The 22,108-nt window shown below is 45.7% G+C and overlaps 1 protein-coding gene across 4 annotated transcripts in view; it reads right to left on the bottom strand.

Moving 5' to 3' along the window:
• Nucleotides 1-22,108, bottom strand: part of zzef1 (zinc finger, ZZ-type with EF hand domain 1) — a 254,920-nt gene that overhangs the window by 5,765 nt on the left and 227,047 nt on the right. For all 4 annotated transcript variants that reach the window (XM_070857376.1, XM_070857378.1, XM_070857379.1 and 1 more), the window contains one exon: nt 6,929-7,079. In XM_070857376.1, the coding sequence (XP_070713477.1) occupies nt 6,929-7,079 (151 nt within the window). The remainder of the gene's footprint in view (nt 1-6,928; nt 7,080-22,108) is intronic.

Genomic DNA, 22,108 nt, shown 5'->3' with positions numbered 1-22,108 from the left:
CAACTTTCACCCCCTTGATCACGGTTTAGTAATGGGACGAGTGAAAGAGAAGCCAATAAGTTGCACCTGGGCTCACCCATTGACAGGTGGGATGTGAAGGAGAGGAGTACTGGCAGGGAAAGTGCACGAGTGTCATATCATCGGGACATTATGAAAAACTTTTTTTTAAAGTTCTGCATTCAACATCGGTAACTCTCTAAAGCTTCAGTTCAATTAAAACCGGGGTTTTCCCAATGCAAATGTAGGCAGTACAAAGTCATAACAACCATCGCATCCGTTTCCCGCTAGTTGCTCAGACACTTGAAGTACTGTGCGCTTTGCACTTCTAAGTCACCTTCCCCCGGTCACCTTTCAGACACAAACTGCAAGCTCGCACGTCGTGAGTTGAAAAAGAAATTCAGTGTTCGAAAGGCACTCAAAACAGCAGGAAGTAAAAGCACTTGGTTAGAACTGGGAAGAGTTTTAAATAGTTTACTCGTGCAAATCAATACTTACCTTTGAGCCGAAGGACCAACAGGTGCATTACTTAATTTTATCCTTCTATGGCATTTATAAATTAAGAGTAAACATAGAAACATAGAAAATAGGTGCAGGAGTAGGCCATTCGGCCCTTCTAGCCTGCACCGCCATTCAATGAGTTCATGGCTAAAATTCCACTAACTGAAATATTGTTAAGCCCAACTAAAATGTGAACACACTCAATGATTTTTGTTTTAAATGGTCTGATTAAAAGATGTTTTGATCTGAAGTTGTCAATATAATCAATTTAATAAGATTACATAGCTGCTGTTAAAACCAGCTGCCTGGATATTCTGCTATGACAAGATTACCCTTGATCAGTCTGTACCTCCTTTGTGGTAGACTGCGATAAAGAAAGCTCTCTGCTGAGTTGTACAAGATGCTGTGGTTTGCACAGCTATCAATGAGCTCTAAACCGTCTCTGTAACAGAAAGGCAGCAATTCATCCGTTTGAGTCAATCCTTAGTCAATTTAATTTCCTCTATCCAATGTGACTTTAAATACAAACTGAAAACACATTCACCAGGAAGCTTTTATCTGGGAGCCCTATTGACAGAATGGTTATCTTACTAGTGTTTGCATTTAAACTTCAACAGTCAATAACTGTTGGTATGGGAACGGAAGTGAGAGAATGCAGACTGTACTAGCCCGTTGCTAGAGTGTAGGCCGCTCGTGGTTGCTAAGCTGATGTCATAAAGGTTTCTTCCTCTTTGAATTGGTTACCACTGGCACACAGAGGCAGTCCAGTAGCAAAGTGCAGTCTGTGTGTTCATGCGTATTGTTACAGAGTGGGAGGGTTAATAGACTCATTCTTTAGTGAAACTGTAAGGAGAGGCTCCAAACAATTAGATAGAGGGCTGCAAAATTTTGAAGGATTTTGATAAGATAAACAGGGAAAAATGATTTCCGATTGGTGAGACAGAAGGCTGGACTTTTTATTTTATATACGGAGGGGTTTTAAAGTATGGAATGACCTGCCACAAACAGTGAGGGAAGCAGAAATGGATAAATATTTGAAAAAGAAAAAAAACGAAGAGTATGGGGAAAGGGCAGGAGAATGAGAGTAGCTGGTCGAGTCACTTCCCTGTGCTATACAAGGCTGTGAAGGGCAAAGGAATGCCTGCCCGCCCTGAGAAATGAATGTGCTGCAGGACATCTTATTGAAGGAGTAGAATAGGATTGCCGCCTGGAAGATCCAGTTGTGCAAAGTGCTGGTGTACACCCGCACATAGCAGCGGGAAGCAGCAGTCTACCAGTGATTCCCTGTTCCACGAGTTCCTGACTTTGGGCAGGTTGCCGGGCAGTGTCCAGACAATAAGCTGGGCAGTTTTCCCCAGCGGCTACCATGCACCTGCCAGTTACAGACGGGCCATGCCAGGGCCCAAACTGCGAATCGCCAATTCCATCATGGCTGCCAGACAATGTGTAGATCACTGGGGGTGGAAGATCCTAGGAGAACACCAGTGCAACAACTAAATGATGAAAGCTTCCCTTGTTTTGCAATTTGGTGCCAGAGGTGAAGGAATTAGGGGAAAGTATTGCCAGTCAATTCTTATATCTTCATCTCCATTTCTTTGAATCCAGGATCTCTCCAGAGAGAGGCTGGCAATACATGAACCCAACACACCAAGATTAATTTGACAGGTGTAGAGTTTATTATCTTAAGCACATAACTTGATGGGTGGATCCACCACAGTAAATAAACCAGACTGGGTGCTGCACCCAAAAAATGTGTTTCCACAAAAACCTGTTTCTTTATTTCTCAGTGATGAAATCATTCAGTAAGAATGATGCTCAAGAAATCTCATGTCCGAAGGTTGAAGAGGAACTGAATCATCTTTCGGTAGGAATGTTCCTCGGAGGCTTTCAAATCACACAGGTTTATTTAGAATTTAATTTGCCACATTTGTTTTTACACTAATGAGAGAGTATGTTTTGAAAAGACATGGGAGCCACTGAACATTTGAAACATTCCTTGAATATGCTAAAAATTGTTTAACGCCTTTCAATTTTGTCGGCACTCTCACTCACTCTAGTGTATTAATTTTACAGCTTCATTCGTTGGTTAACAACACTCAGCACGATGAGCAAAGCTGGACTCTAATGTTGAAACTGGGCTCAAAATGGCCCAGGAGTTACTCCGGTTTTTTTTGCAGCAACTTGATTACTCTGGAGTCTCTTAAAAATCTCCATTTTGCACATTCAATTTGCACCAGTGTACGTGAGTTGGTTAGGATTTTTTTTAAAGTTTAGTTTAGTTTTTTTCAAAAGGGGGCGTTACCAGCCACCTACGCCTGTTTTGGCCATTTAGCTTTGGACAGCTAATAGTTACTCCAAACTAACTTAGACCAGCGTATGTGGCCACTTGTGGCCGCACAGAAAACTCTTGCTGAGAGTTAAGAAATCAGCGCAGGTAGGTACATCGGAGGCCAGCAGAACTTAATGACTTGACTAAAGATTGTGAATAGGATCAAACAGCTATACAGGACATCATATGACAAACTTTGCAAAGTTAATTTACTATACAACAGAAGCATTCATGGAAGCTTAAACTACAAAAATAAAAGAGCAAAACATATTTCCATAATTTTTTCAAAATATCCAAATAAAAAATAGAAGTACCTCCTGCTCGTAATTCTTATGTTCTCCCAGCCGCCTAAGCTCACCCACCATCAGCCTGCCCCTTACAAACAACCCTACCTCCCGGGGTTGGGGATCAGACCCTCCAGGATCAGAACAGCACTTGGGCTCAGAGATCGGACACGTCTGGGGATCAGATCTTCCTTAGAGGTCGGGGATTGGACCGCCCACAGGATCGGAGCCCCCTACCCCCACCCCATGGGGGTCGATGATCGAACCCACCCTGCAGTTCGAAATCCCACCACCCCCCCCTCTCCCCACCCCAGTTTGGGCCCCGCACCAACCTGCTTGTTGTGGTCTTCTCGCTCGGGAAGGCAGTGGGCCGGCCTGTGCGGGAGGCCACTTGGCCTGGGATAGGGTCCCACACTGCAGCACGCACACAGAGGCTGGGGGCAGGAGCTACTGCGCATGTGTGCACACTCCAACTCACATGTGGAGAGCTGCCGACACAGGGCCCTAGCTCCGCCCCCTAATCGACTGGCCACGGCACGCCAAGCCCCGGGAGAGGCAACACAGCGGCCAGAATTGGGGGACATTTTTTCGGCACCCTTTTCAGCCCACAAAGTCGGCGCATCGCTGGTGAGTGCGCTGAAAAAAGGGGTGGGCCAATTTTGAGCCCATAATTTGGGAACGGGTTGGAACAAAATCTCAGGTGTGAAAGACACAGCACTCCTAAGTGGCACCGCTATTCGCGGCCAGAATCGAGATTATTGGGTAATTCACCTGTCAATCATGCCAGGGGACTGCACTGCTGTCAGTGACTGGGATTGATTTTACGCACAGAATTTGTATTGTGTAACTATCCTCCTTGCTGGAGAAATCACCCTGCTTTTAATCGGGGGAAGCTGTTGCTTGAGTTCTGTTTGCTGCGGCTCACAGAGACTTATTTTAAATAGACTCTGTAAATAGACTTTGTTTTCTTTGCTGTTTGCTCTGAAAGATACAGGCTCAGATTTCGCAGTAGAAATAACAGAAGGCTATCAGCACTCACCGTTATTATGGAGTAAATCAGACAGTAACTTCCAGTGTCCAAACAAGCACAGTTAAACACGGAAATCAGGAAGTTGCACTGCCCCTCCAGTTGCGCTATAACAGTATCTCACCGAGAGACTCGGCATTGAAAGGGAATGGCATGAATTTGCTGAATTTACGTGATAGATACTCGCTAAACACATTAAAAAAAGGTTGGGGCTTGTCCATTCAAGTGAGAGTCAATCTTTAAACTGTGTGATACGCAATGTTGCCTCCAATTTCTTTTTGGGCCGTGTGGCCCCTTTAAGGGACTGTGCAGTCCATTCAAAAATACGTGCATGCACGGTTTCTGCGTTTAAAAGCCAGCTCACCGGCTGCGGAGGACCTCTACAGTGCAACATTCGTGGTCAGTCTTAATTACTGCCAAAGAACCTCTCTGACACTGAAAATCAACTTTTACAAGTGTAGACTCTCATTCATTCATATTTTAATTATTGTTAAGAGTTTTAAAGAATTACAAAATTAAAATAAATGTTGTTTTTAATTTTTCTTTGCCTCTTAATCCCATCTTTCCTTCCGTCTCTTTATATTGCAAGCTGTACATAATTTGACATTGAACTAACTATTCTAACTCGACACATCCTGGTTTAGACTCTACGTGTCTCAGTAAGGATTCTTCAATTTGATTGGTTAAGGAGCTACACAGTTGCCTATCCTGTTCACACAGGTTCTTGGTCCTCTGTAGAGGACGCTGTGTTGTTTTTGATTTCTAATAATTAAGTTCCAGTGCACAATCCCGCAGAAAGTCAGTGGGCAAGTGCAAGTGCGTGAACGGCTAGTGTCATTCGTTCACCGCTGACTGTAAAATCCGGGCCACTGTTTGCTGGATGTCCTGCCTTAAGTCCCATCCGCCTTCAACTCATTGGCTGACATAGTGGTGTCAATAGACACTCCGATGCAAGACTGCTCTCATGTACCCTATGATCATTGCTCATATACAGACTAGTCCAATTGGCTGATTAATGGCTACAAGGGAAAAGAATGAAGGCTGCTGTCTCACTCGAGTTCTCGCAAACTTTGTTCTTCCTTTTCTGAACTCCCTAAATTTTCACGAACTTGAAGGATCAATGAGTCCACTATTTTTTTTGCCACTCCACTCTTGATGAATTGGGGGAAAAAGATATTGCCCTCCTTCTCCCTCTCAAAGTGACTTGTAACGGTTTAGACCGACTGCTACATACAATCTCTGGCAATTCTCTATAGAATTAATATTTTGACAACATGACAAGGCAAAGTTTAATTACGCTTAAATCTTCCAGGTGATATTTTACCAGATATTTTTAGGCCGATTTGCACTGTATGCAGTAAAATGTAATTATTCAACAAGACATGAAAAAAATCAATGGAAGGAGAGAAATGAGGGAGCAAGGTTGAACGGGTGGAGAATTTAGGAGAAAAAAAAACAGGTAACGGGGCCTAAAGTGACTAAGTTAAAGCAGCTTAAGTTGTGCTCCATCAACTAGCATTGAAACACCTTAACTGGTAAATATTACACTATTACTAGGACGGCTAGGACCCTTTTAGAGATTTAAATTTCTGATCAATCCAATACTAAATCTGTGGTTCTATAGATTCTAAATGTTCAGGACAGCAAAACTGAATTAATAGTCCAATATAGCTTTGTCTTTCAAATTGGGATAGCTCCGCTAGATGACAAAAAAAGTAACTCATTTCACATATCAGTGTTTGCTCCCGCTCAGTCTGTAAAAATGTTAGTATACATTGAGGTCGCAAAGTGTAAAAATTGTGCAAAATGAGAAAAATGTGACGTGGTCTGGTTGGAGACATTTAGTTATTTACTTACATCAAGACTATAACACAGAAACAGGACATTCGGCCCAACTGGTCTATACCAGCATTTATGCTCCACTCGAGCCTCGTCCCATCCTACTTCATCACTATCAGCATATCCTTCCACTCCTTTCTCCCTCATGTACTTATCTAGCTTCCCCTTAAATACATCTGTGCTATTCGCCTCAACTACTCCGTGGTACCGCAACCCACATTCTTACCACACTTTAGAGTAAAGAAGTTTCCCCTCAATTCCCTATTGGATTATTAGTGGCTATCTTATATTTGTGACTGAGTTTATGACTCCCCCATTTTCTCTACATCTACCCTATCAAACCCATTATCTTGAAGACTTCTATCAGCTCACCCCTTAGCCTTCTCTGTTTCTGATAAGTATATTCGGTCAGTTCTGGTATAATTTTGCCTCTATATCCTTTTTATAATATGGAGACCAGAACTGTGCGCAGTTCTACCAAGTGTGGTCTGACCACGGTTTGATACAAATTCAACATAACTTCTCTGCTTTTGAATTCTATCCTGCGAGATAATTATTTTTTAATGGCCTTATTGACCTCCATCGCCACTTTGTGATTTGGGTATCTGTACCCCTAGATCCCTTTGCTCCTCTCCCCCATTCAGACTCATTATCAAAGCAGTATATAGCCTCCTTATTCTTCCTACCAAATGCACCACCTCACACTTAGCTATATACTTGTCTATACTTCATTATCTAGTGACTTATTGGAAGCCAATCAGGTGTTCCAGATGTACTTAAATGAGCATTCAGTCAGGGTTTCTGTCTTTACATAAAGGTGCTGGCTCCATTATATTTCAGGTTTAGGAAGCTCCATGTTAACTGTACAAAACAGATGTGAGTTGCACAAGGTAACATCCCAACGGTAGACAGTGTTTCAAAGGAAACATTGCTAAAAGTATTCTATCTTACCGCTGCCCGGTTTTCTGCGATGAAGAACAGTTCAGTCAGGGCTCGATGCAGTGGTGGAAGGATAAAAACTCCAGCCTGGTCTTGGCGTGCACTGTTCTCCATCTTGGTGAAAAGCTGCCAGAGTGGCCTCAGCATGGTGAGGTCACAGCCACTGGGAAAGGGAAATAAAACAGAATTAAAGAGAGGACACAGCTAACTCCTTCGACGATCATGTTCTACTCAAGAAACGATTTTAAGGCAGATCTACGGCTGGGGTAGAAAAAACATATATGAATTGTCTCCAACAGAGATTAATGAATCATAAAAATATATGGCAGCACTCCTGTTTAAATTTAAATGCTCAACTTTCCATTCTACATCAAAAGATTGAAGGTGAACTTCTCACCCACTTCCAATGGGAGCATCAAGTTTACTGTTCCAGCTCCGTCGTCCAACAGGGTGGGACTGCCCTCGCCCGGATTCCATTATCTATCGAGTCGTAGCCAGAGAATCACCTGCAATGGCTTCTCTTCCTGTCCCCGCATTGTTACCTCGAGTCCCCAAGGATCTATCCTTGGCCCCCTCCTATTTCTCATCTACATGCTGTCCCTTGGCGACATCAGCCGAAAACACATCAGGTTCCACATGTACGCTGCATCTCAGCTCCACCTCACCACTACCTCTCTCGACCCCTCCATTGTCTCTGATTTGTCACGCTGCTTGTCTAACATCCAGCACTGGATGAGCAGAAATTTCCTCCAACTAAATATTGGGAAGACCAAAGCCCTTGTCTTTGACCCCCGCCACAAACTCCGTTCCCTAGCCACCGACACCGTTCCTCTCCCAGGGAGCTGTCTGAGGCTGAACCAGACTGTCCGCAACCTTGCATTTTTGACTCCGTGATGAGCTTCCGACCACATATCCACTCCACCGCCGCTGACTTCTATCCCGACTTCTACCCCTGCCTCAACTCATACATTGCTGAAGCCCTCATCCATGTCTTTCATACCTCTAGACTTGACTATTGCAATGTTCTCCTGGCCAACTTCCCATCATCCATCCTACGTAAACCTGAGCTCATCCAAAACTCTGCTGCCCATGCCCTAACTCGCACCGTCCCATTCACCCATCACCCCTGTGCTCACTGACCTACATTGGCTCCCGGTCCTGCCATGCCTCAATTTAAAAATTCTTATCCTTGCTTTCAATCCCTCCATGGCTTCGCCCCCCTCTCTCTCTGCAGCCTCCTCCAGCCCCTGAGAACTCTGCATTCCTCCAATTCGGTGGTGTTCTGAGCATCCCCGATTTTAATCACTCTAACCATGGCGGCCATGCCTTCAGCTGCCTGGGCCCAAAGCTCTGGAATTCCCTCCCTAAACCTCTCCGCCTCTCTATCTCTCTTCCTTTAAGATGCTCCATAAAACCCATCTTATCTCACCTAATACCTCATGTGGCTCAGTGTCTAATTTTGTTTGATAAAGCTCCTGCGAAGCGCCTTGTGATGTTTTATTATGTTAAAGGCGTTATATAAATGCAAGTTGTTTGTCCCACGAGCCCATGACACTTTTTCATAGGATACAGGAAATTACCAACTGTGGTATTTTATCCCCCAATGTTGTGAATTGGCCCCTCTATCCAACAGACACATATTAAACAAGACCATGAAACATTGATCCATGTACAGCTCAACTTTCTGTCACACTAAGAAAAATTTAATTTGTTGAAAGACAATCTTTTAAGTGCAGTGCAACATGGTGATTGGAGGGTCTAATGTAGTTCATACAATGAAAGATCCAGTCACAACAGAAAGCTTAGAATATTAAACTATTCGTACAGGGGGGGGGGGGGGAATAAGCCAATGTATCATTTAATTCAATCGTACATATTGGCTAGAGTTTTCCCAAGGTGCTCCTTAATATAGCTGAGGATTTACAAGTAGCTCGTTAGTACTTCACAAGAATAGTCAGCTTTCCTATTGGGATTGGTGAATGTTAAATTAATCGGAGGGCGAGACTGAAGGCAGTTGGAACCAAAATTGGTTGGAATGCAAGGTTGGCACCCATTAGAACCCGCTATTTTCTCTCATTACTGGCCATGCATGAACTTGAAGCAGAAAAGTTTTTAAAACGAGTTGATGGCTTTGGAGGGTCACATTTGCAGACTTTTATTGTGTGTTTGACCCGTGAGGTTATGCACAACAATTCCGCTGTTAAACAGTAGCTTTCAAAATCTTGCCTCGATGGAACTTTCTGGGCATAAGAACATAAGAATTAGGAGCAGGAGTAGGCCATTCAGCCCCCCGAGCCTGCTCCGCCATTCAATAAGATCACGGCTGATCTTCTACCTCAACTCCACCTTCCTGCCCCATCCCCATATCCCTTGATTCCCTTCATATTCAATATGCACTGGCCAGCTGTGGTCTTACGTGAAGGAAGGTTGTTCCGTGGTGTGAATGCATTAGCTGGCTTTGAATATTCCCATTCCAAGCCTTGGAAAATTGAAAGGAAAAAGCAAGATAGGGATTGAATTAAGTTTTTCTGCATACTTAGAATTGCACTACAGTGCATTGCTGTGATGTGAACAATTTGTATGAGTGTGCAATAACAGGTTATATTTTTGAAAGCTGCTTTTATTTGCAAGTTTAAGAATGCCTGGAATTTGATGCACATATCCCACTGCTCCATGGGATGGATGAATCTTTCCGAACTTTGGGCTTCCTTGAGCCTCACTTTGAACATGTGCCCTGTAGCCCTGGTCAAAATCAAATAACCCAACATCTATTGTGTCTAAATGCCTCAGTACTTTAAAAGGTCCAGGACATGTCCTCTCTCAATCTTTCCTTTAATGACGAGTCAGAGACCCTTCTCATAATTAGAGGCTTAAGATGACAAATCATCACAGTCTTCTATGAGCTTTCTACAATGCATCAAAGCCCATCTAAAGATATGGTGCAAAGAACAGCACACAATATTGTACCTATGATCTTAACCAGTGGTTCTCAAACTTTTCTGGTTGAAGGACCCCCTTTCAAAGATTAGTAATCATGGCCCCCCTATCCAAATTATACTAAACTCCTTGCACATTTATATTTCTGAATGTAAAGTTCATCAGAGTCCTGTTAAAGGGATTTGCAGGAAATTGTGCGTGGGCTGTCCTATAAAGTGAACATTGAGGTGATTGGTGATGTGAAAACTTTTATCTTCCCTTCAGCTGAAAGCTACCCCTACAGGTTCAGCAACATTGCTGTTCAATACTTTACCGCACAACACTCCGTGCTGTTCCTGGAGTGGGATTAGGCTCGGTGACTCCTGCTGGGAACACAGGCGCCATTTCAGGTGGGACCCTACCCGCCCGCCTCCTCATTACACAGCGGCCGACTGTTCCAGGGCTTTGTCCCCCCCCTCCCCTCTGCTACTTACTGGCCTGTCTATGCTGGAATATTGCCGACTCGCTGCCTGGTGTGTGGCATTCCTGCCATCGTGTCATCACCAGTAACCGGGACCGTGGCTTTAGTCCGGGTCCACTCACAGGTCCAGCTGCCGTACTCTGTGAATGAAGTTTGACTCGATTGTCATTCCAGGCACCTTGGACAAGGCTGACGTGGTGGCTCCTTCCTACCCTCCCCCAGCCCGAGCCCCGCGAATCCACTCCCAGTGTCCCTGGGGCCTCTCATCTCCTCTCTCAGGATTGCGCAGTCAATCTGAGGCCCCGTTAATCCGGTTATGTGTCCGTTTTCAGAGCCACCTCGGCCCCAGTGCCGGTCCAGCAATCACTTACTGGTGTGTGCGAGTGCACCAGGCCACTGGGCCTGACATCAAACTCCCTGGTGCGCGCGCTTTCGGCTGTGCCGCTTGAGTGGGTGTAGGAAATCAACATAACAGCCAACAGCACACGCCTGACCCGCGCCATCGCAGCAATGGGTTCCGTTCACATTATTTTACGGAGCCCCAGAGGGTGCTGGGGGTCTGGCACTCACTGCCTGAAAGGTTGGTAGAGGCAGAAATCCTCATAGCATTTAAAAAATACTTAGATATGCACTTGAAATGCCGTAACCTACAGGGCTACGAATCAAGAACTGGAAAGTAGGATTAGGCTGGATAGCTCTTTTTGGCCGGCGCGGACACGATGGGCCGAAATGGCCTCCATCCGTGCTGCAAATTTCTATGGGCCCAAGTTTCGGGACGCGCCTAAAACGGCGCAGCCCGGACCTGGACGCCCGTTTTTCGCGCCAGAAAGTGTGCCTAAAAAAAACTTCCAGATTCTCCGGCTCCCTGCAGGTCTTCTGCAGCCGGGCGCAGCGCAGCACGAGCTGTTGGGGGCGCAGCCAGGTCTCTGCACCGAAAACAGTGCCGGGACCTCTGCACATGCGTGCTGCAGTGGGCGCGCATGTGCAGTAGCTCCAGGCGCCCAAAACTGTGTGGGAGGGGCCCGAAGCACGCAGCCCCTAGCCGAATGGCCTCACTGGGGCTGCGTGAATAAGGCTCCTCCCACGCCCAGCTCCTGCTTCCTCCCGACCCGACTTCTGCTCCCCCCCACCCCCCCCACCTCCCTTCTCCCCCTCCCACCCCCCCACCTCCCCCTCATCTCCCTTCTCCCCCTCCTCTCGCTGTCAGAAACACAGACACTGACAGAGAGTGAGAGAGACACAGACAGGCAGACAGATAGAGACACTGACAGAGACACACTGGTGGGACCGTCCCAGCACGCTGTTGGAGGACTCCCGGTGCTGTAGTCGGTAAGTAGAAAATGTTTTATTTATTAATTTTTAAATTTTTTTTTATTTTTTATTAATTTTTTTTGATTGATTTATTGATGTATTTATCATTTATTATTGATGATAGCTCTTTATTTGTAAAACTGAAGTGTTTAATGTTTGTAAACTTCCCTTTAAACCACCCCCCCCACCATTCCCTATGCCTAATTTGTAACCTACGCCTGATTTTCTAAAGTGTAGACAAGGTTTTTTCGAACGTACAAAAATCTTCACATACTCCATTCTAAGTTAGTATGGAGTAAGTTTTCACTGCCGAAACTTTGAAAACAGGCGTAAGTGGAAAAAAAAATTCTGTTCCAAAGTGAAACTGTTCTAACTGACTAGAACTGGAGCAAACTAAATGCCGAGAATTTGAATTTCTAAGATACTCCGTTCTACACCAGTTGCTCCAAAAAATCAGGAGCAATTGAGGCCGAAACTTGGGCCCTTTGATTCTATGACCCCAGTTTGAGCACCACTGATGTAAAGATTAGAATGATTTGTTTTTAAGATCAAGTTCCCTCCAGGGGTAGCTTATCTCATCTCTGGTGGTTCCACCCTTGATCCTTTTTAATTCATCGATATTCTTAGCCTATGCCCTCTGATCTCAGATAGAGCCCTCACATCTCCTCCATTGCTGAGGCTGCTGCCGAGAAGCTTAGTTTCCTCTTCCTTGCCAAACACTTTTCCTCAATAACTCTCAGCTTGAACACTGCTCCCCATATCTGGGCAGACTCAAAACACTTGTGGTTCAGTTGGAAGCACTTTCGGCTCAGAGTCAGAAAGTTGTGGGTTCAAGTCCCACTCCAGAGACTTGAGCACAAAAATCTAAACTGACACTCCAGTGCAGCACTTCCTCAGTACTACAGTCAGAGGTGCAGTCTTTCAGATGAGACTGAGGCTGCATCTGTCCCATGGCACTATATCGAAGAGCAGGGGAGTCCTGGCTAATATTTATCCCTCAATCAACATCACTAATAACAGGTTGTCTGGTCATTATCACATTGCTGTTTGTGGGAGCTTGCTGTGCGCAAGTTTGTTGCTGCATTTTCTACATTACAACATGCCTTGAGGTTGTGAAAGACGCTATATAAATGCAAGTCTTCCTTTCTTTTTCTTTCACCTCTCGTAAGACTACAGGAAGTAGTGCTGGTCATGTGATGAGCAATCCTTTTCCCATCTCTAGCATCCAACCTCTCGCTGCAATAACAATTTAACAATACTATTATGGCCAATGCTTTTCTCAACTCTCCTTTCTGCTTCCTCCCAAGCTGCAAACAGGCCATCCTACACATTCTTCCATCAAGACCAGAGTCTCCTACTCTCATTCTCACCCAAGTCCTCAAAATTACAGATCTCACTACCTCCCTCATCATTTCCTCCCTCCAACAATAGACAAGACTTTAATACTCAAGCCTGGCATCACCTAATAACTTCTACCTGATGTACTCTTGGCTTCCTTCCTACTCTTTCAACCTTGGTCTTGCCCTACACTATGCTCCTTGATAAACCTAGGTTTTCCCATTTAAGTAAAAGGATCAAATGCTTTCACAGTGTATCCTACTAATTGCCCAAGTTTCAATTTTTTTTTTGACAGCATCAAACAGTATCACAATTTCTGATGCAATCACTAAATTCACCGAAAATTAGTGGCTCAGGTGACAAAAAAAAGACCCAAGTTGGGATAACACATGAGCAGGCCCAGTCATCTATGTATTTGACCATCACTTTGACAGTAAATTATGCTCTGGAAGCTACAGGGCATAAGTTGCAGTGGGACCATAAGGAGAACAGCATGAATACAGCTGACACACTAATACAACTGATCTGTACGTGATAAAATCTAGAAATAGATTCGACGCGCGAAGCATAGATGAACATGTAGCCAAGAGAGCAGACTATGGGTTTATTTACAAAACCTGGTAAGGCACCAAATAAAATCAAGACCAACTTGCTATCAGTTTGAATTAATTCTGCATCACATTCAGATAGTAGACATTCAATATCTAGATGTGGAGTAAATACATTAGAATCATAGATTGGTTACAGCACACCAGGTGGTCATTCGCCCCGTCAAGCCTGTGCCAGCTCTCTGCAAGAGCATTTCAGTTAGCCCCACTCCCCCGCCAAAAAGTCTTCAGGTACTTATGCAATTCACTTTTGAAACCCATGATCGAGTCTGCCTCCACCACCCTCTCGGGCAGTGCTTTCCAGATCCTAACCACTCGCTGCATGTCGTCTTTGGTTCTTCTGCCAATCACCTTAAATCTGTGTCCTTGGGTTCTCGACCCTACCACTAATGGGAACAGTTTCTCTCTCTCTACTCCATCTAGACTCATGATTTTGAATATCTCTATCAAATCTCCTCTCAATCTTCTCCAAGGAGAACAACCCCAGCTTCTTCAGTCTATTCACGTAACTTAAGTCCCCTTGCAAGGAACCATCCTTGTAAATCATTTCTGCACCCTCTCCAAGGCCTTCACATCCTTCCTAAAGTGCGGTGCCCAGAATTGGACACAATCCTCCAGTGTTTTATAAAGGTCCTTGCTTTTGTACTCTGTACCTCGATTTATAAAGCCCAGGATCCTGTAAGCTTTTTTTACCGCTTTCTCAACATGCCCTGCCACCTTCCAACAATTTGTGCACATATACTCCCCAGGTCTCTTTGTTCATGATTATGATTAAAAAGGTCCATTGCACGAACTAATCTTTTGCAAAGAACGAAAGTCACATTTTTTGAGTAAATCCTGTCCCTTCCCAAACTGAACCTCTCTGTCCTTTCGTGGGTATGAAGATAGGTGGCCTCCTCAATGGTGTTAAGAAAACATACCTCCTGTCTCATAATCCAGCACTGTTAACACACTTCCCAATCACTGAAAAAAGCTCCATAGCAAAGCACACAGCATGCATCGTGAAAACTACAAGGCACCCCTGAACAACCCATGACTGTAATCAAGGCAATAGCATGCAGATAACACACATATCATCACGGCACTTACTGCAACCAAACACAAGATCATATTCCAAAAATCCACTTCAGAACTCAAGTGACACCTTCATATCAAAACCCATCATTTACTGTTCTAACCCCTTTAGTCAAACACAAAGAAACGTCTGCACTTTTGTGCCTGAAACAATCACCGCTATTTTCAACCTACAGATTAACAGCGAATGAAAACACCTGCACTATCCAGCAGACCTCTCACTAATCAGATGTGTCCAAAAATTGCTAATGGCTAGATTTGATGCAGCTATTTTTTAGTAATTGCCATGGTCTAGAAAAGGTCAGCATTTAATTCAGGCAAACACAATGCTGCAATCTCAAAGTGTGCCAGAATAGAACTTACCTGAGGCTGTATGATCACCTCACTCTGTGTCAAAGTTGACAGGAATCAGATTTTATGCCAGTAAACAACTCTACCAGACAATCAGAACTCTTCGCATACATAGATGGTGGAATTCTAACTGCTTCCATTAGTGAGACTTGAAATGGCAAATACAGTCTTTTACCTCAAGAGTTTTAACTATTACAGGACCACACATCAGCTAAAACATACTACGCCTCATACATCTTTAATCGATTTGACCACAGGCAAACCCATAGGCTGCTGAGGCACTAGTTATGGATGCCTGCTTGGGACAGTGCTCGGGGAAGGGGAAGGTTACGTTGCTCGGGGAAGGGGAAGGTTACGGCGCTCGGGGAAGGGGAAGGTTAGAAGGTTACGGCGCTCGGGGAACGGGAAGGTTAGAAGGTTACGGCGCTCGGGGAACGGGAAGGTTAGAAGGTTACGGCGCTCGGGGAACGGGAAGGTTAGAAGGTTACCGTGCTCGGGGAAGGGGAAGGTTAGAAGGTTACCGTGCTCGGGGAAGGGGAAGGTTAGAAGGTTACCGTGCTCGGGGAAGGGGAAGGTTAGAAGGTTACCGTGCTCGGGGAAGGGGAAGGTAAGAAGGTTACCGTGCTCGGGGAACGGGAAGGTTAGAAGGTTACCGTGCTCGGGGAAGGGGAAGGTTAGAAGGTTACCGTGCTCGGGGAAGGGGAAGGTTAGAAGGTTACCGTGCTCGGGGAAGGGGAAGGTTAGAAGGTTACCGTGCTCGGGGAAGGGGAAAGGTTAGAAGGTTACCGTGCTCGGGGAAGGGGAAGGTTAGAAGGTTACCGTGCTCGGGGAAGGGGAAGGTTAGAAGGTTACCGTGCTCGGGAAAGGGGAAGGTTAGAAGGTTACCGTGCTCGGGAAAGGGGAAGGTTAGAAGGTTACCGTGCTCGGGAAAGGGGAAGGTTAGAAGGTTACCGTGCTCGGGGAAGGGGAAGGTTAGAAGGTTACCGTGCTCGGGGAAGGGGAAGGTTAGAAGGTTACCGTGCTCGGGGAAGGGGAAGGTTAGAAGGTTACCGTGCTCGGGGAAGGTTAGAAGGTTAGAAGGTTACCGTGCTCGGGGAAGGTTAGAAGGTTAGAAGGTTAGAAGGTTAGAAGGTTAGAAGGTTAGAAGGTTAGAAGGTTAGAAGGTTAGAAGGTTAGAAGGTTACCGTGCTCGGGGAAGGTTAGAAGGTTAGAAGGTTACCGTGCTCGGGGAAGGTTAGAAGGTTAGAAGGTTACCGTGCTCGGGGAAGGTTAGAAGGTTAGAAGGTTACCGTGCTCGGGGAAGGTTAGAAGGTTAGAAGGTTACCGTGCTCGGGGAAGGTTAGAAGGTTAGAAGGTTACCGTGCTCGGGGAAGGTTAGAAGGTTACCGTGCTCGGGGAAGGTTAGAAGGTTACCGTGCTCGGGGAAGGTTAGAAGGTTACCGTGCTCGGGGAAGGTTAGAAGGTTACCGTGCTCGGGGAAGGTTAGAAGGTTACCGTGCTCGGGGAAGGTTAGAAGGTTACCGTGCTCGGGGAAGGTTAGAAGGTTACCGTGCTCGGGGAAGGTTAGAAGGTTACCGTGCTCGGGGAAGGTTAGAAGGTTACCGTGCTCGGGGAAGGTTAGAAGGTTACCGTGCTCGGGGAAGGTTAGAAGGTTACCGTGCTCGGGGAAGGTTAGAAGGTTACCGTGCTCGGGGAAGGTTAGAAGGTTACCGTGCTCGGGGAAGGTTAGAAGGTTACCGTGCTCGGGGAAGGTTAGAAGGTTACCGTGCTCGGGGAAGGTTAGAAGGTTACCGTGCTCGGGGAAGGTTAGAAGGTTACCGTGCTCGGGGAAGGTTAGAAGGTTACCGTGCTCGGGGAAGGTTAGAAGGTTACCGTGCTCGGGGAAGGTTAGAAGGTTACCGTGCTCGGGGAAGGTTAGAAGGTTACCGTGCTCGGGGAAGGTTAGAAGGTTACCGTGCTCGGGGAAGGTTAGAAGGTTACCGCGCTCGGGGAAGGGGAAGGTTACCGCGCTCGGGGAAGGGGAAGGTTAGAAGGTTACCGTGCTCCGGGAAGGGGAAGGTTAGAAGGTTACCGTGCTCGGGGAAGGGGAAGGTTAGAAGGTTACCGTGCTCGGGGAAGGGGAAGGTTAGAAGGTTACCGTGCTCGGGGAAGGGGAAGGTTAGAAGATTACAGTGCTCGGGGAAGGGGAAGGTTAGAAGGTTACAGTGCTCGGGGAAGGGGAAGGTTAGAAGGTTACCGTGCTCGGGGAAGGGGAAATTTAGAAGGTTACCGTGCTCGGGAAAGGGGAAGGTTAGAAGGTTACCGTGCTCGGGGAAGGGGAAGGTTAGAAGGTTACCGTGCTCGGGGAAGGGGAAATTTAGAAGGTTACCGTGCTCGGGGAAGGGGAAGGTTAGAAGGTTACCGTGCTCGGGGAAGGGGAAATTTAGAAGGTTACCGTGCTCGGGGAAGGGGAAGGTTAGAAGGTTACCGTGCTCGGGGAAGGGGAAGGTTAGAAGGTTACCGTGCTCGGGGAAGGTTAGAAGGTTAGAAGGTTACCGTGCTCGGGGAAGGTTAGAAGGTTAGAAGGTTACCGTGCTCGGGGAAGGTTAGAAGGTTAGAAGGTTACCGTGCTCGGGGAAGGTTAGAAGGTTAGAAGGTTACCGTGCTCGGGGAAGGTTAGAAGGTTAGAAGGTTACCGTGCTCGGGGAAGGTTAGAAGGTTAGAAGGTTACCGTGCTCGGGGAAGGTTAGAAGGTTAGAAGGTTACCGTGCTCGGGGAAGGTTAGAAGGTTAGAAGGTTAGAAGGTTACCGTGCTCGGGGAAGGTTAGGTGGTTACCGTGCTCGGGGAAGGTTAGAAGGTTACCGTGCTCGGGGAAGGTTAGAAGGTTACCGTGCTCGGGGAAGGTTAGAAGGTTACCGTGCTCGGGGAAGGTTAGAAGGTTACCGTGCTCGGGGAAGGTTAGAAGGTTACCGTGCTCGGGGAAGGTTGGAAGGTTACGGTGCTCGGGGAAGGGGAAGGTTACGGCGCTTGGGGAAGGGAAAGGTTATGGCGCTCGGGGAAGGGGAAGATTAGAAGGTTACGGCGCTCGGGGAACGGGAAGGTTACGGCGCTTGTAATTCCCACTTTGTGACATATGTTTCAAAAATGACTTAGAAATGTTTACTTTAGCCACAACTGGTTTGTGGTATAGTTTGGGTAAATGTTGCATTTAACAAAGTGTAAACATTTGTGCAGTGGGTGTGCAAGTATTGCAGACAAATGTCAGCTCTGGCTCAGTGGGTAGCACACACGCCTCTGAGTGAGAAGGTTGTGGGTTCAAGTCTCACTCCAGGGACATAAATCTGGGCTGACACTCCAGTGCAGTGCTGAGGGAGTGCTTCACTGTTGGAGGTGCGGTCTTTCAGATGAGATGTTAAACCGTGTCCACGTCTGCTCTCTCGGGTGGGTGTAAAAGATCCCATGGCACTATTTCGAAGAACAACAGGGTAGTTATCCCCGGTGTCCTGGCCAATATTTATCCCTCAATCAACATAACAAAAAAACAGACTATCTGGTCATTATCACATTGCTGTTTGTGGGAGCTTGCTGTGCGCAAATTGGCTGCCGCATTTCCTACATTACAACTGTGACTATACTCCAAAAGCACTTAATTGGCTGCAAAGCACTTTGAGATGTCTGGTGGTTGTGAAAGGCGCTTTATAAATGTAAGTCTTTCTTTCTTCTTGACAAAATATAATTGAAATGCCATTAGGAGAGATAGAGGCATAAAGAATAGGCAAGGCAGTAGCATGGGTCTAAGCAACACAAAAACACCCGAGTGACAAGTGCACATCTCTGGACTGGGTGGCACTTGAATCACCACCTGTTTTCCCCTCCCATCGCATAAATGGATCCAGCATTGGTTTGTGATGAGAAACACACCTGTGGGTGGACTCAAAAGTTGTTTTTTACAACCCCCTCTGAATTTGGCATTGGCTTAAATAGATTGAGCTATAGATAGACCAATGGGGAGATTTAAACATGCTCATCAGATCTGTTGCCAGATTATGAGGAATAACAATTTAGATACAAAGCCTTCAGGGCCATGTCCAATTACATGAAATGGTATGCTGCGGTAAAGAAAGACAACCACCGGACATCTCAAAGCACTTTACAGCCAGTGAAGCACTTTTGGAGTGCAGACACTGTTGTAATGTGGGAAACGCGGCAGCCAATTTGCGCACAGCAAGCTCCCACAAACAGCAATGTGATAATGACCAGATAATCTGGGTTTTTTACTGAGTTATCTCTTCACCGCTGCTGGTCTGTGCTAAACATGAAACAGGTAGTGGGTAATTTTCTTTGCATCAAAACAGCTTTTTCTTACATAGTGCATTTTACAATGGTAGTACCCTTTCTTCTGATTTAGAGATTATGGGGTCAAGTTTCGGCCTGAGCTGCTCCTATTTTTTTGAAGCAACTATTTTAGAATGGAGGACGTTTATTCTTACCTCTATTCTTAGAAATTGCAATTCTCGGCATTTAGTTTGCTCCAGTTCGAGTTAGAACAGAGCAGATTTATTTTTCAAAAGGGGCGTGTCCTGCCACTTACGCCTGTTTTGCAAGTTTGGGCAGCGAAAACTTACTCCAAACTAACTTAGAATGGAGTAAGTGTAGATTTTTGTACGCTCAGAAAAACCTTGCGTACACTTAGAAATCAGGGGAAAGGAAGAGAGATTGGAGGGGGGGGGGGGGGCGGTTTACAAACATTAAATACTTCACTTTTACAAATAAAGAGCCATCATCAATAATAAATGATAAATAAATCAATAAATAAACCAATAAATCAATCCAAATAAATTAAAAAATTAAAAATTTTAATAAAATTAAAAATCACTCAATAAATAAAAAATTATTTCTACTCACCTACTGCAGCACCAGGGAGAAACATAGAAAATAGGTGCAGGAATAGGCCATTCGGCCCTTCGAGCCTGCACCGCCATTCAATGAGTTCATGGCTGAACATGCAACTTCAGTACCCCATTCCTGCTTTCTCGCCATACCCCTTGATCCCCCTAGTAGTAAGGACTACATCTAACTCCCTTTTGAATATATTTAGTGAATTGGCCTCAACAACTTTCTGTGGTAGAGAATTCCACAGGTTCACCACTCTCTGGGTGAAGAAGTTTCTCCTCATCTCAGTCCTAAATGGCTTACCCCTTATCCTTAGACTGTGACCCCTGGTTCTGGACTTCCCCAACATTAGGAACATTCTTCCTGCATCTAACCTGTCTAAACCCGTCAGAATTTTAAATGTTTCTATGAGATCCCCTCTCATTCTTCTGAACTCCAGTGAATACAAGCCCAATTGATCCAGTCTTTCTTGATATGTCAGTCCCGCCATCCCGGGAATCAATCTGGTGAACCTTCACTGCACTCCCTCAATAGCAAGAATGTCCTTCCTCAAGTTAGGAGACCAAAACTGTACACAATACTCCAGGTGTGGCCTCACCAAGGCCCTGTACAACTGTAGTAACACCTCCCTGCCCCTGTACTCAAATCCCCTCGCTATGAAGGCCAACATGCCATTTGCTTTCTTAACCGACTGCGATACCTGCATGCCAACCTTCAATGACCGATGTACCATGACACCCAGGTCTCGTTGCACCTCCCCTTTTCCTAATCTGTCACCATTCAGATAATAGTCTGTCTCCGTGTTTTTACCACCAAAGTGGATAACCTCACATTTATCCACATTATACTTCATCTGCCATGCATTTGCCCACTCACCTAACCTATCCAAGTCACTCTGCAGCCTCATAGCATCCTCCTCGCAGCTCACACTGCCACCCAACTTAGTGTCATCTGCAAATTTGGAGATACTACATTTAATCCCCTCGTCTAAATCATGAATGTACAATGTAAACAGCTGGGGCCCCAGCACAGAACCTTGCGGTACTCCACTAATCACTGCCTGCCATTCTGAAAAGTACCCATTTACTCCTACTCTTTGCTTCCTGTCTGCCAACCAGTTCTCAATCCACGTCAGCACACTACCCCCAATCCCATGTGCTTTAACTTTGCACATTAATCTCTTGCGTGGGACCTTGTTGAAAGCCTTCTGAAAGTCCAAATACACCACATCAACTGGTTCTCCCTTGTCCACTCTACTGAAAACATCCTCAAAAAATTCCAGAAGATTTGTCAAGCATGATTTCCCTTTCACAAATCCATGCTGACTTGAACCTATCATGTCACCATTTTCCAAATGCGCTGCTATGACATCCTTAATAATTGATTCCACCATTTTACCCACTACCGATGTCAGGCTGACCGGTCTGTAATTCCCTGTTTTCTCTCTCCCTCCTTTTTTAAAAAGTGGGGTTACATTGGCTACCCTCCACTCCATAGGAACTGATCCAGAGTCAATGGAATGTTGGAAAACGACTGTCAATACATCCGCTATTTCCAAGGCCACCTCCTTAAGTACTCTGGGATGCAGTCCATCAGGCCCTGGGGATTTATCGGCCTTCAATCCCATCAATTTCCCCAACATAATTTCCCGACGAATAAGGATTTCCCTCAGTTCCTCCTCCTTACTAGACCCTCTGACTCCTCTTATATCCGGAAGGTTGTTTGTGTCCTCTTTAGTGAATACCGAACCAAAGTACTTGTTCAATTGGTCCGCCATTTCTTTGTTCCCCATTATGACTTCCCCTGATTCTGACTGCAGGGGACCTACGTTTGTCTTTACTAACCTTTTTCTCTTTACATATCTATTGAAGCTTTTGCTGTCCATTTTAATGTTCCCTGCAAGCTTCCTCTCGTACTCTATTTTCCCTGCCCTAATCAAACCCTTTGACCTCCTCTGCCGAGTTCTAAATTTCTCCCAGTCCCTGGGTTCGCTGCTATTTCTGGCCAATTTGTATGCCACTTCCTTGGCTTTAATACTATCCCTGATTTCCCTTGATAGCCACGGAAGAGGGGCGGGGGCAAGAGGAGATGATGGGGGGCGTGTGGGGAGAAGAAGATGGGGGGGGTGGGGGGAGAGAAGATGGGAAAATGGTGGGGGGGGGGGGAGAGAAGAGATGATGATTGGGGGGGGGGGGGGGGAAGAGTGAAGAAGATTGGGAGTTGGGAAGAGAGAAATAGAT

The sequence above is a fragment of the Pristiophorus japonicus genome, chromosome 16 (genome assembly GCF_044704955.1).
Source record: "Pristiophorus japonicus isolate sPriJap1 chromosome 16, sPriJap1.hap1, whole genome shotgun sequence".
NCBI lineage: Eukaryota > Metazoa > Chordata > Chondrichthyes > Pristiophoridae > Pristiophorus > Pristiophorus japonicus.
The sequence above is the reverse complement of the archived record's forward strand: the minus strand, read 5'-3'. Positions and strand labels throughout refer to the sequence as shown.